Source organism: Oreochromis aureus, linkage group 7, assembly GCF_013358895.1.
Source record: "Oreochromis aureus strain Israel breed Guangdong linkage group 7, ZZ_aureus, whole genome shotgun sequence".
Lineage (NCBI taxonomy): Eukaryota > Metazoa > Chordata > Actinopteri > Cichliformes > Cichlidae > Oreochromis > Oreochromis aureus.
Window position 1 is genome coordinate 66,041,980 of NC_052948.1, and position 14,706 is coordinate 66,056,685.

Consider the following 14,706-nt stretch of genomic DNA (forward strand, 5'->3'; position numbering starts at 1 on the left):
CACCTTCCTTGCTTTCTTCTCTAGACTCAAAGACAATGAGATGGGACTATGATCTGAGAGATCTATCGTTTTAATTTTACATTCCCTTACTCTGGCACAATCACTACTAAACATAAAGAAATAGTCTATTCTAGAATAAGTCCTATGGGGACACGAGTAGTGGGTGTAGTCCCTGCTTTAAGGATGTAACTCTCTCCAAACATCAATTATACCCAATTCCTCCATCAATAGATTTAATTTTTTTGTAAGAGCATTTGGGCAAATAGATGCTCCAGACACATCTAGTTTAGGGTTCAATCTTATATTGAAATCACCTCCACAGATTACCAGACCTTGTGAATTCACGATTAAATCAAATATTTGTTTATATACTGCCCAGTTGCTTCCTGGAGGAATATACACATTTATAAAAGTCATTTCCAGACCTTCAATTTTGCCCGTAATTTTTATAAACCTTCCCTCCCCATCCTGTAGTTCTGATATGTGTTCATAATTAATTGTATTTGAAATAAGTATAGCAACTCCTCTCCTATGTCCTGCCTTATATGAAGACGAAAATACATTTTTAAAACCTCGTCTTCGCAATTTATCATGTTCTGATTGACTCAGGTGGGTCTCCTGGAGGAAAGCCACCTGTGCCTTTTCTCTTTTTAATTTAGACAGAATCTTACTTCTTTTGACCGGATTTAGAACTCCATTTACATTAAAAGATATTAATTCAATTGGTTCTCCCTGCATTCATACCTTTGCAATTTCCCCCCTTTCTCCCCCACTTCATATAGGCTGCTGCCTCGTAAACACAGTAAAACAAAAATTGCCACCAACAAAAAATAAAATTGTGAACACTTAAAAGTTCTACCTCTTCTGACTTCCCCTCACACGGTCCTCTTACTGACCTGTAGCAAGTCCGAGGGAAAGCCTCCAACCCAAAATGAGTTGCAGGGCCCTCTACTGTGACAACAGTCATGGTGGTCCTCTCCCATTGTCCCCGTATGCTGAACTGTCCCAGCAGCAGCGATCACAACCACAATACGTGCAGGATGTTTGATTGTGTTCAGTAAATTCTGTGTGTTTGACTCTGACACATACGCCACAGAACCTTGGAGTCATTTTTGACCAGGACATGTCCTTCAACGCACATATTAAACAAATATGTAAGACTGCTTTCTTCCATTTGCGCAACATCTCTAAAATTAGAAATATCCTGTCTCAGAGTGACGCAGAAAAACTAGTTCATGCATTCATTAAATCGAAGCAAAAAGATGACAGTCAATAAAATTCTAAAAGATAATTTATTGACAAATAATCAAAAGATAAAACAGTACAGTGTCCCATTTATGAATCAAGTAAAAATACACAGTCCCAAGGCCAGAGCCAGCTATGCCACACTGTCAGTTGCACTCCACGTGTTGACTTCAACAGGGTTAGCAGTTGTCCTCTAACACCCACCACCATGCAAGTAGATAGCCAGTGGTCACTCCAGCCTCTGCAACTCTGCTGCCTTTAGGCTGTGGTATATAATAGGCCCTGGCCTGCACAGAGAGACAAAATGACACATTCACTATAGAATTCATAGCGCAAAACCCATCCATCCCAAACATACCAGATTTCATCACATTACATACCTGCACAGAGAGACAAAATGACACAGCAGTGTTTGTAGTGTGGGCTATAAGTAGACCAGTGTATCAGTGCAATCCAGTACACCTGCCTCTAATTAGTCCAACCCTATTCCAGCCATTGACTCACCAAAAATGTGACACACACACACCACCACTCCCAACCCAGTGCAACTTCACACAATAATATGGAGCTGAATTAACACAGGCACATTAGTCTGCCATGTTACAACCATATCACCCTATTAGAGCACTTTGCTCTCACTCTGCAGGCCTACTTGTTGTTCCTAGAGTGTTTAAAAGTAGAATGGGAGGGAGAGCCTTCAGTTTTCAGGCCCCTCTTCTGTGGAACCAGCTTCCAGTTTGGATTCAGGAGACAGACACTATCTCTACTTTCAAGATTAGGCTTCAAACTTTCCTTTCTCCCTCCTCCCCACACCTGAAATTCACTGAGGAGATGATGGAGCGGGTCAATGCTGGGCTCAGATCTACCCCCCCGGCCCAATCCCTTTTTGTCCCCCATAAACCCCCTACCAGAGCAGCCAAAGGTTCGCCATCGGGCCCCGCCCTCAACAGAGCAATCGAAATTACATTGCCCAGCCTCGCCCCCCTTAGTTCCTCCTTACCACCTTCATGCCCTGTCTCCGCAGTCTGATGTGTGATGTGTGGAGGGTCCGGGCTGCGAGGATTATGGCAGTGGTGACTTTTCCCAGGAGAAGCTGGGACCCTGTTTATTAGAAGGTTTTAAAATTTCTGTACTTTTAGGTGACAGAAGGAGACATGTGGCCTGGTCAAAACACAGAGCTGCACTCTAAAAGATCTTTAAATATAGTAAACATACCTTGTGTGCCACAGACTGCTCCCAAACACGAGGGGGCAAATAATACCTCTAAAACACTTAAGTTGGCTTTATTAAACGTTAGATCTTTAGCTGGGAAAACATTTTTAATTAATGATTTAATCACTGAGCACAGCCTTGATTTTATGTTTCTAACTGAAACTTGGTTGGACCAAAGTAACAGTGGAGCTGTTCTCATCGAGTCGACCCCTCCTAACTACAGTTTTATCAGTGAGGCCAGGGTGAGCAGGAGAGGAGGAGGGGTTGCTGTCTTATTTAATGAAACATTTCAATGTAAGCAGCTATCTCCTGGAAGTTTTCAGTCTTTTGAATATGTGGCTTTACAGCTGAAGGCCCCATCCAAAGTTATGTTTCTTAATGTTTACAGGCCTCCCAAATACTGCACAGACTTTTTTAATGACCTCAGTGAACTGCTGTCTGTGATCTGTGTTGATTTCGACTGTGTAATTATTGTTGGGGATTTTAACATCCATGTGGACAACCCTCAGGACAAAGGGACCAAAGACCTGAGTAACACTCTGGGCAACTTTGGGCTGACTCAGCATGTAACAGAGGCCACACATAATAGAGGACACACTCTTGACCTACTGATCTCCAAGGGCCTGAGCATTTCAAAGGTTGCTGTGTCTGATGTGGGCCTGTCTGATCATTACTGTGTTTTCTTTGAAAGTAAAATCTCAGCCCACACAAATATATCAACAGCAGTGATCACAAAACGGTGTATAACTGAACACAGTAGTGAGATCTTTAACCAGGTCTTCCCATTAACACCTGACCTGTCCAGAAGTTCAGTCAATGAGCTCGTCAATAGCTTCAATGCTAAAATGTTAAATGTAATGGACACTATTGCTCCCATTAAGGTGAAGGTTATCTCTGGAAAGAAAAAGTCTCCATGGAGAAACTCCACACTGGTGAAAAAATGAAAAAAGAGAGTGTAGGAAAGCTGAGCGCAGATGGAGAAAACAAACCTCCAGGTTCATTATGACATCTATAAAGAGAAACTTCACAATTATAACTTACAACTGAGGAGTGCAAGGAGGTCCTACTTCTCTGACATCATCACCAAAAACAGTCATAACGCTGGGTCTTATTTTCTACAGTTGACAGGCTAACAAACCCTCCTGTGTCAGTGGCAGCTGAACTTCATTTGACCATGGCCTGCAATGACTTTGCCAAATTCTTCACAGAAAAATCCAAAAGATTAGACAAGCAATTAATACATCAACAGCAGATCCAGGATATGTACTGTGTCCACCGAAAAACTGTTTAAACACCATCAAACAGTTTCATCCTATTAACAGCAAAGACCTGGAGGACATCTTAGGTCAACTGAACTCCTCCTCTTGCTGTTTAGATGTCCTGCCAACAATTTTTTTCAAAAAGGTCTCAAAGACTTTGGAGTCAGACCTGTTACAGATTGTCAACTTTTCTTTAATATCAGGTGTGTTTCCAGAATCACTAAAAACTGCTGTAATTAAACCTCTACTGAAAAAGGACAATCTTGACAAGACACAAATGAATAACTACAGGCCGATCTCAAATCTCCCATTTTTAAGTAAGATTATTGAAAAAGCAGTTTCTCAACAGCTCAATTACTTCTTAAAACAGAATAACTGCTATGATGCCTTCCAGTCAGGTTTTAGACAGAACCACAGCACTGAAACCGCTCTGACCAAAGTGTTTAATGACATATGTCTGAACACAGACAGTGGAAAAATGTCAGTCTTAGTTTTACTGGATCTCAGTGCAGCATTTGATACAGTTGACCACAACATATTACTCAAACGACTGGAGAACTGGGCAGGTCTTTCAGGAACTGTACTAAACTGGTTCAAAACATACTTAGAAAACAGGAAATACTTTGTATCAATAGGTAACTTCACATCTGAGCAGACAAGTATCACATGTGGAGTTCCCCAAGGTTCCATCTTGGGACCCCTTCTGTTTAACATTTACATGCTCCCACTGGCACAGATTATAAAGAACAACAAAATAAACTATCATAGCTACGCAGATGACACACAAATATATATCACAATGTCACCAGGAGACCGAGGCCCTGTACAGGCTCTTGGTAAATGCATTGAGGAAATTAATGACTGGTTGTGCCACAATTTTCTCCAGCTAAACAAAAATAAAACTGAGGTAATAGTCTTTGGTGCAAAAGAAAAACGATTACAGGTCACCAGAGAACTTCAATCTATACACCTAAAAACCACAAACCAGGCGAGAAATTTGGGTGTAGTGATGGATGCAGACCTAAACTTAGAAAAACACATTAAGACATTAACAAAATCCGCTTACTATCACCTGAAGAATATTTCAAGGATAAAAGATCTGATGTCTCAACAGGACCTGGAAAAACTAGTCCATGCATTCATCTTTAGTAGGCTTGATTACTGTAACAGCATCTTACAGGTCTACCTAAAAATCAGTCAGACAACTACAGCTCATTCAGAACTCTGCTGCTAGAGTCCTCACTAAGACCAAAAAAGTGGACCACATCAGTCCAGCTCTGAGGTCTTTACACTGGCTGCCTGTCCGTCAGAGGATAGGCTTTAAAGTTCTGATGCTGGTCTATAAAGCTCTGAATGGTTTAGGACCGAAATACATCAGTGACCTCCTGACCCAGTATGAACCTTCCAGATCCCTCAGGTCATCTAGATCCGGTCTGTTATCAGTTCCCAGAGTCAGAACCAGACACGGAGAAGCTGCATTCAGCTTTTATGCTCCATATATCTGGAACAAACTCCCAGAAAGCCTCAGATCAGCTGAAACACTCAGTTTATTTAAATCCAGGTTGAAGACTCACCTATTCTCAGCTGCATTTGAATAAAGCACCAAATCCACACTTAAGTTTAAATTTCAAAACCTACTTTTTAACTACTGATTTTATCTACTGTTCTGATTTTATCTACTGTTTTGATATTTGATTTTATATACTGTTTTGTTTGTTTGTTTGCTTGTTTTAATCAAATTTAAATCATGCTTTTTATTTGTTTTTGTTTTTAATGTCTCTGCAAAGCACTTTGAATCACCTTGTTGTTGAATTGTGCTATATAAATAAACTTGCCTTGCCTTGCCTTTTTGCTAAAGCATATAGTTAGGGCTGGACCAGGTGACCCCGAATCCTCCCTTAGTTATGCTGCAATAGACGTAGGCTGCCGGGGATTCCCATGATGCATTGAGTTTTTCCTTTCCAGTCACCTTTCTCACTCACTATGTGTTAATAGACCTCTCTGCATCGAATCATATCTGTTATTAATCTCTGTCTCTCTTCCACAGCATGTCTTTATCCTGTCTTCCTTCTCTCACCCCAACCGGTCGCAGCAGATGGCCCCGCCCCTCCCTGAGCCTGGTTCTGCCGGAGGTTTCTTCCTGTTAAAAGGGAGTTTTTGCTTCCCACTGTCGCCAAAGTGCTTGTTCATAGGGGGTCATATGATTGTTGGGTTTTTCTCTGTATGTGTTATTGTAGGGCCTAGCTTACAATATAAAGCATCTTGAGGCGACTGTTGTTGCGATTTGGCGCTATATAAATAAAACTGAATTGAATTGATTTCAGTCACAAACTGAAACTCAGGATTAAAAGAAGTGTTTGTGCCGACGTCGGTGAATCCGACCCCAAACGCTCCTCCTCTCAACGCCAGCCTCGTTCATATCACCTCCACCAATCGAGGAGGATTTAGTTTTTGTAGTCCGTCTTCAGCACCCTGTAGTTCCAACATGTGTCACATTAAAGTGTGTTGCACCGCTTCAACTCACTACAATCAGCAGGTGATTTTAGACCCAGACACGCCACAGGGCTGTGTGCTGCTACATCATGGAGTCTACAGGAGGTGGAGGCCCTGAACCATTCAGGACTCCACCCAGGCCACAGCATTACTGAGCTGTGTCCTTGTTACCATCAGGCAGGCGACGCAGACCAAAGAGCTCCACTGGACCCCCTGTTAGTGTTCCTCAGGTGGAGCCATGCTGGACGCTGAGGTGGTCTGCACTCACAACATAAACCAGATTCAGTGTTTCAACCCTGAGAGGTGTGTGTGTGTGTGTGTGTGTGTGTGTGTGTGTGTGTGTATTAACATCTTCGTGGGGACCAAAAACTGGGAGTTTACTATACTTGTGGGGACAAGTGGCCCCAAAGTCCCAGTCCCCACGAGTTTGAAGGCATTTTTGAGACTCAAAATGTGGTTTTGGTGTCAGGGTTACAATTAGGTTATGGTTAGGTTTAGGGGAAGGGTCAGGGTTAGGCATTCATTTTTGATGGTTAGGATTAAAGCGGCTAGGGAAAGCATTATGTCAATGAGATGTCCCCACAGGGATATAAATACACACGTACGTGTGTGTGTGTGTGTGTGTGTGTGTGTGTGTGTGTGTGTGTGTGTGTGTGTGTGTGTGTGTGTGTGTGTGTGTGTGTGTGTGTGTGTGTGTGTGTGTGTGTGTGAGTGAGAGAGAGAGAGTGTGCGCGAGATCTAGACGTCACAACTGAGACGGGTTTCACGCTGCAGGAAACAAACTTTATTTCTTTGGTTTGTTCGCCGTCGTCATGGAGACAGAAGCTGATGACGGGGAGTCTTTAATCTGATCTCAGTATAGAGAAAAACATCATAGTGCCGACAGGAAGAGGAACACAGGCGCCTCCTGTCGGCGAATAATGCGAGTGCCATCATCCAACAGAAAGAGCTCCTCCCTCTGCCACTGCACAGCCAATCAGGGCTCTTGTGGGCGGAGCTTCCTGGATCTAAAACCTCATTCAAACCAAAGGCCAGACAGCTGCTCCACCCTAACCCCCATCTTCGGGAGGTGGAGCCAACAAATTGATTGCTCCGTCACTGGTTGGCTCCGCCTCCTCTTCATCAGGATGAATGAGGCTTCAGATTGGAGCGGAGGAATGCCTGAATTAGAGCCGCACGATACAAGAAATTACAAAAATAAGATTCTCAATAATCTTTTTACACACGCCCCCTCCTCCAGTGAGGCAGGGCCACAGATTCACCCCGCCCACACACAGTCCATCTCCACTCTTTACTACGATACGAAGGCCCCTCTGCCGCTCTGCTTGCAGCTGCTTTCTCTCAAGTGTCCGTTGGAGATACCGCCCTCCCGCCGAGCCGCTCCGGAAGCCAGCGCCGAACCGCAACCAGTTGAGTCCGCACAGCGAGACTCGACATCAAAGCCCAAGATGGTGGCGACAGGGCGAGGGAGGTCCTGAGGAGGAGCAGACAGATCAGGGTGAGGGGTCAGATGGCCGTACCACGACCGAAGACGCTCCCCGCACTCACCTTGCAGCTCCTGATCTGCAGACAGATGCCCTCAGCTTTCTGCAGGATCTCCTCGATGTCCAGCTTCATGGAGAGCTCGTTGATGTGCTGAAACACACACACACACACACACACACACACACACACACACACACACACACACACACACACACACACACACACACACACACGTTGGTGAACAGTCTCAGGTGTGCACAGATCTCCGGGCAGCTTTGGCGTGACGCTCACCTTCAGGATCTCGTTGAAGCCATAGTTCTCCTCCATGATCTTCTGCTTCTCCGAGTCCAGGATGGCGCAGCACACCAGCAGGTGAAAGTTCTCGCAGGGCAGCCCGGTCCACATTACCTGTGGAGGAACCACACGTGAGACAACAGGAAGAACGACACCCGTCAGCACCTCCGACCCCGCAGGAGGACACCGACCTCCCAAAGCCGTAGCACGTCCACAAAGCTCAGCTCCCTCTTGAACCTGATGAGCAGCCAGCGGAAGCAGAAGTACAGGTATCCTGAATCCTGAGACTCTGAAACACAGACAGAGGGGGCGGGGTCATTCAGAGCCGCTGTTATTCACAGCAAACACACAGGCACAGCTGCAGGCGGCGTACCGAGGTAGTTCCAGAAGGCGAGGTCGAGCAGCCTGAGCAGCGAGCTGAGCTGGATGAGCTGAGTCTTCATGCCCTGCATCTGCTCCTCAAAGTTCTCATGCTGCAGGACGGACACGGCGGTAAATCAGCACACAGTTTAACGTCCGAGCTTTCAGAGCAAAGATCAGCTCGTCTGCTTTTAATCCCTGTTTCCTCTGTGGCGTGAACAGCTCTCCGCCGTCGGGGTCTATATGTAACCCCAAGACTTCCTGTTTAAGTGGCCGACTTCATAATAATAACACAGTAATGATAAACGGGCCAGCTGCTGACTGACTGCTGTGAACGGACTCACCATCTGGTCCATGAAGGCCACGAAGCACCAGAAGGCATCGACCTCGTTCTCCATGACGTAGAGGATGGGTGACAGCAGGTCGCTCATGCCCTGAACGTAACCTGCAACACAGAGAGCTTCCTGTCAGGAACAGGAAAAGGGATGTGGCGCCGTACCTGCAGAGGCGAAGCGCAGCTCACCCAGGTCGAAGTCGTACATGCAGTAAGTCATGAGGATGTCGTGCAGCAGGACCAGGCCCGGGTTGTCGATGCCCTCGTAGAAGCGGTTTGTTCGGTCTGTTCGGTTCACGTCCTTCTCTGAGAGCGCAGACACAAACGTCACATGACCTTTGACCTTTACCCCCTCATGGCAGGCTGCACCACCCAACTCAGAAGACCAAAGCGGTCGTCACTCAACTCCTGCAGCTCTCCCTCCACCTCATCGCGGCAGTAACTATGCATTTACTCGAGTACCTCACTGAAGTACTGCGTTCAGTCACTGTACTGCAGTATTTCAGATGTAAAAACTGGACTCCTTAACTTAACTAATGCCTCAGATCTGATCCCGGTGGCAGTGTTACGGTCTAACCCACACGCTCCACCCGACTCCATACTGACGTCATCTCCAGCATCAGAGCAATAATCAATCGCTCATCAATACTTTGGATCGACATTCTTTGGCACATCAAACACCACAAACACCTTCAAACGTGACCTCATCCACCCGCTACACTGGACTGCTCTCCATCAGGAGCCCTGCCCAAAGAACCAAACAAGGCCCTAGCGGAGGTCCTGCTCACCGATCAGACTCCGGTAGTCTCTCAGTCTGGAGTTCCTCCTCTCCTGCTCCTCGCTCACAGACTTCCACTGCAGCTTCATCCTGAAGTATTCATCACTACCACACACACACACACACACACACACACACACACACACACACACACACACACACACACACACACACACACACACACACACACACACACACACACACACACACACACACACACACACACACACACACACACACACACACACACACACACACACACACACACACACACACACACACCCCTCTTGTTTACATGATAAACACACCCGTCAGGGAAATCAGGTTTGTGTGTGTGAGTGTACGTTTTCTCTCTCTGCAGGGTCTTCCTCTCCTCGTGCGTGCTCTCCCAGGGATAATAGCCCAGCAGGAACTTCCAGGCCTCCTTCCTGAGGGCGTGGCACAGACCCTGCAGGCGACACAGATGCATCAGGGCGTGGCCTCTGCTTGTTTCAATCAGCGTCACAGGTCAAAACACCAGCAAGTGCTTTACAGTAAACGCAGGCATAAAAACCAAAGTGAAGATCAAACAGCCTAAAACTGAATAAATGAGTGATGCTGCTGAGAATCACGTCAGCTGATTGGTTCAGAGCTGGACACACCCACAGACACGTACGTACCCCCTTGAAGACTGCGTGTTTCAGGTCTGGGACGTCCTTCATCCTCCCGTCTGCGTCCTGGTGTCGTGCCCAGTCGTCTGCAGTCAGCGGCGACTTCCTGCTCACCTCGGGCCTCACGCCCAGGTCGATCTGACAGGGTCAAAGATGAAGCAAGAGCATCACACGGCTGACACACCTGCTGCCATGCGCCTGCCTAACAGCCAATCACATCAGACCCCTCACCCTGGTGATGACCTCGAAGCCCGGCTCCTCCTGCTGGTTGATCTCCAGCCCCGGGATGACCTCCCCCAGCAGATCGGCCACCTCCTCCGGGGGGCGCTGCTGCTGCTCCTCCGTCCCCCGCAGCGCGTCGAATAAATAGTTTGTGACTTTGGACAAGCCGCCAAGCGTGGTGACGTACGGGTCCCGCTTAAACTTCTGCAGGAGACAAAAGCAGAGCTCAGCCAACGGACGCCGGAACGGGACGCGAACGCAGCACGTGGGAACGCACGACTCCAAACCTCAACTGAAAATAAATCATACGATGTGCTTTCACAGAAATAAGAGAAAAAAGGCAGAATTCTACATGTGAAACCAGCACAGCAAACACGGGCAACAGCCCGCTGCTGCGACCTCGCTCACAATACAAACACGCAGATTTATTTAGTTTGAAATAAATGCGCTTTGATGCACAGCAGCTTCGAGAGAAACATCTGTGTAAAGATCACACGTTAACGTGTCGGTTTACCTGTTAAATTACCATGGTAACAGCTGCTGAACCCCTCACTGTGCAGCATGTTTCAGTGTGACAGATTCCCTGTGTGCGCGTCATCACAATCCTTGATGTCAACACGTCGCATGCTAAAACCTCGTAAATGTGTTTTTGTACCTGCAGTACACCACAGGAAGCTGTCGGGGCAGCATCGCTGCATCACCTGCCAAGACTGCACCGCAAGAGAAATCAGGCAGATCAAATAATCTATAGTCGCACCGCCTGTGCACGTGTGCGCATGCGTGTGCGTGCGCTTGCATGTTTTTGCATGCATGCTGAAATGTTGTTTTGCACGATTCTGATCTGCTGTCGAGTTGCTGTCACTCTGCTGGAAACAGAACAACCAATCACATTCATTCCCTCTGATCTGGTTTCTGTCATCAGGCAGTGGGACAAGAGAATCCAGATGTTGGAGCCTAACAGCTGGTGGCGAGAGACGGTTAAACTTCTTACGTGAACCAGGCCGAAGTTGTTGTCGTCCAGAAGGTTCTCAAAGGACTGCGACAGAGCTTTGTTTGGCGTGCTGACCAGCAGGCACGTGTGGTCGCTGGGAGACCTGCAAACAGGAAAAATGTGACCTCAGTAACAGCTCACAGGATCAACGCCGGCCTTCTGATAACAAACGGGTGCTTATTATTCACGGCGAGAGCGGCAAGTCAGACATCAGAGGAAGCGCTTGTCTCTTTGGGGTGTACAGATTCTATCAGCCAATCAGCAGGCAGCGCGTGGGCGGGACGTCATTATGAAGCCTGATAAGAACTTTAATAACAGCTATCTGCCCCCGCCTCACCCGATATTTGGATCAGAGGGACGGGAACGCTGCCGCACGCCTGTGGAAATCATCCATTAGCATATAAATGACCGAAGAGAGTGGCGCTGGCGCCAAATCCCCCCCAGCAGCACCCACCCCCACCCTGAGGGAAAGTAACATTTATACGTCTCCCTGACTGAGTGTAACTAAACTGCCTGTGACACAAACACCAATAACTTTATTGATCTGTATGTGACCCCCCCCCCCAAAAAAAACAAACACACACTGGACTCACTCTGTGAGCAGAGCGAACCTCCTCAGGCTGTCCAGGAACGCTCTGCTGCCGCCCTGGTGGAAGTGCAGATGTGGCAACGGGGTGGAGGAGTCCTTCAGCTGCAGGATGATGAAGGTCCAGCCCTCCTCCCTCACCGTGACGGAGCGGAGGTCACTGACGCTGAAGGCGAAGGCCCAGCGGCTTCTCTCGTGGCTGCTGTTGAGAGAACCTGGAGACAGGAAGCAGGGATTAGAAAACACAGGGATTTCAAAATAAAAGCTCAGAGATCAGCCGATGCACTCGTCTGGCTCAGGCTGCTGAGATTCTTCACGACCTGCAAATCCAGACAGCTCGAGGCTCGGCTGCAGTCTACAGGATTAAAATTCCTCATCACTGCCTCATTATCTCTGAATCTGAGTCACGTGATTCCGACATGCTGAGCAGGTTAAAGCAGCCGCTCACCCTCCATGTTGGAGCTCCGCCTCTTCCTGAACGACACGGCGTTCACCATGTCCCACTCTGTCTCATAGCTCAGCTGAGCCTCCAACAGCTGCTGAGACTGTGGACGGTCCCCCGGACACTGAGCCCACTCCACCACCGAGCTTGAGTCCTGCACACGCACACACACTCTTAAATCAACTTTACATGAATATTCTATTTTATGTTGTTGTTGTCGTTTTTGGTTTGTTTAAAAATCTGTTCTTGGAAACTTTGAAGTTTGGCTGTAATCAAATCAGGAAATTCGGTTTATTGATATTACAATAAAGTTGAACTCTACTGAAAGGGACTAACAGGACAAACCTTCCCAGCACAGAGCATGTTTGAGGGGTCGACGGCATCCTCCAGAGGTCTGTACTCCACCACAATCTCGGCGTCCTGACAGCGAGGACACACATGGACACGTTACTTCATCGATCACATCAATCAATCAAACAAGTCACAGGAGCGTTTAGGAAGAAATGAGAGCGTTTCTGTTCCGATCGCATAGATCTATAAACAATCAATAACAGTGACAAACTGGAGCTTTATTCCAGCCAATGATGTCCAGTTTAACAGATCGTTGATTAACCAACCAGGTTATCGCCCTGGTATCAAACATACTGCTGGTGTGTGAGGACGTTTTCTCTTCGGGTCGTTCCATCGCAGAGACATTCTGATACTTAATTGATGACCAGGCTGATTAATCGATACCAGAGTGTGTCAGGCCCGTTACCTTGTCGAGGATCCGGAGGGTTCCTGAAACCAGGAAGTCTGGCTCGATCTCCTCATCGCTGCTGGGATGAAGGAAGACTCCCTCATGTTCAAACATCACCTGTGGAGCAGAGTCACAGTGAGGTCAGCTGAAGGATCAATACAGCAGGCAGGAAGTCTGATCACATCACATGACGTCTGAGGACTCAGGGCACTGTGGGAAAAATAACCTGCGATACAGTAGGAAAGTGGCACACCTGTTCACACCCGTCCCACCCACAATCAGCGCTTCAGATAAAACCGTTGATCAATACTAATCAATCAGGTTCCCCCTGAGATCAATCACGCAAACTTAAAGCGGTGTGCTGAGGTTCACCGGTCCGCCCAGGCACCACTGCACGCTAGTTTAACCCAGCCTAACCCCCGAGAGCCCCAACCCTCAGCCCTCCACCGCCCGCAGACAGCCTCCGGGCCGGAGAGGCGGACAGAGGCCGGCGGACAACCGCCTTCCGAGGCAGCTGCTAACCGTGGCTAACCGAGCGGCGGTGGCCGAAAGACGGAGCTCCCGGCCCGACTCGGGCCTCGTCCCCGCCGCGGAGCCCCGGAGCTCCGGCCTCCGCGGCAGAATCCCAGAAACGCGCTCATGTTTTTACCTTGAACGCAGGCTCCGCCGCCATGTCTGGACTCGCTCTCTTGATGACGACGGCAGCTCACGTGACCACCAACTTCCAAAACACAACTGACAGCTCAGCTTCCGGTTTAAAAAGGTCAGCTTCCGGTTAAAACCACGCCCACTTTAACGGCCGTCAGCTGACGGCCAACAAACAAATAAAAAAATAAAACAAATAAAAAATGTGAGCTTAAAATAAAAACTGAAAAACGAATAAATGTTACGTTACAGTATTTATCCTGTGGAGTACTGAAGCGGCAAATACTGAGGCCTCAAAGCTAATAGACCGTTGCTATGGTAACAGCAGATCGGAGATGATGAACGGTGAACACAGAACACCTGAAGCTTCGTCCTGACGAAACAGGTGGAGGCGTCACAGACACAAACTGCACCTGACCTCCGATCAGCTCAGTGAAACCTCCTTCAGCATCCAGATGTGCCTGCTGAGCTGCTCAGGGTCGGTGACGTCATCCGAGGGTTAAACATCTGCTTAACGAGTTTCTTTAATGGCTTGGAATCTATTCTTCTCTGCTACTACAAAATTCAGGAAATCCCAGTTAGACGCTCAGGCTTTCATCAGCAGGCTCTCTGATCGACCACAAAGATTTTATATTTGGAACAACTTCTATACAAGAAGTCTCTGTTTTTTGAAAACTGCTTTAATAATGATCTTGTAAGTCAGCTATTCAATAACGCAAGCTTATTATACTCAGAGTTTCGATCTAGATGTAACACTCCAGTATCCCCAAACTGTACTGTTTGTCCATGTTGTTTAGACCCCCCTCCCCAGCGCACACACCCCTGTTGATGCCCCGCCCTGTCCTGATAGTCTCTCCTTCAGATGTGTTTCTCCTCTTGTAGATTAGGTCTCTTAGAGTAACTTATCTGTTCCTCCGTCTTTTTGTTTCTGGACTCAGTTTGTCGAGGACACTGACTGGATAAAGGTTAGT

General features: G+C 47.4%; 1 protein-coding gene and 1 long non-coding RNA gene across 2 annotated transcripts; both read right to left on the reverse strand.

Annotated features, from left to right (window-relative positions):
• Window positions 1–1,273: 1,273 nt before the first annotated feature.
• On the reverse strand, window positions 1,274–1,872 carry LOC120441329. The gene is made up of 2 exons (XR_005613993.1): window positions 1,626–1,872; window positions 1,274–1,532 (listed from the first exon to the last, which is right to left on the reverse strand). It is a non-coding gene; the product is annotated as an uncharacterized LOC120441329 (long non-coding RNA).
• A 5,098-nt stretch (window positions 1,873–6,970) lies between these two features.
• Window positions 6,971–13,894, reverse strand: tbc1d15 (TBC1 domain family, member 15). Its single transcript, XM_031728466.2, has 17 exons — window positions 13,740–13,894; window positions 13,109–13,207; window positions 12,697–12,771; window positions 12,358–12,505; window positions 11,917–12,124; window positions 11,324–11,426; window positions 10,342–10,536; window positions 10,120–10,248; window positions 9,805–9,908; window positions 9,471–9,565; window positions 8,872–8,988; window positions 8,693–8,793; window positions 8,362–8,461; window positions 8,180–8,277; window positions 7,986–8,102; window positions 7,758–7,844; window positions 6,971–7,683 (listed from the first exon to the last, which is right to left on the reverse strand). Exons 1-17 carry the CDS (start codon window positions 13,761–13,763, stop codon window positions 7,504–7,506), a joined length of 1,980 nt encoding a protein of 659 aa, XP_031584326.1. The 5' UTR covers window positions 13,764–13,894; the 3' UTR covers window positions 6,971–7,503.
• Window positions 13,895–14,706: the final 812 nt, after the last annotated feature.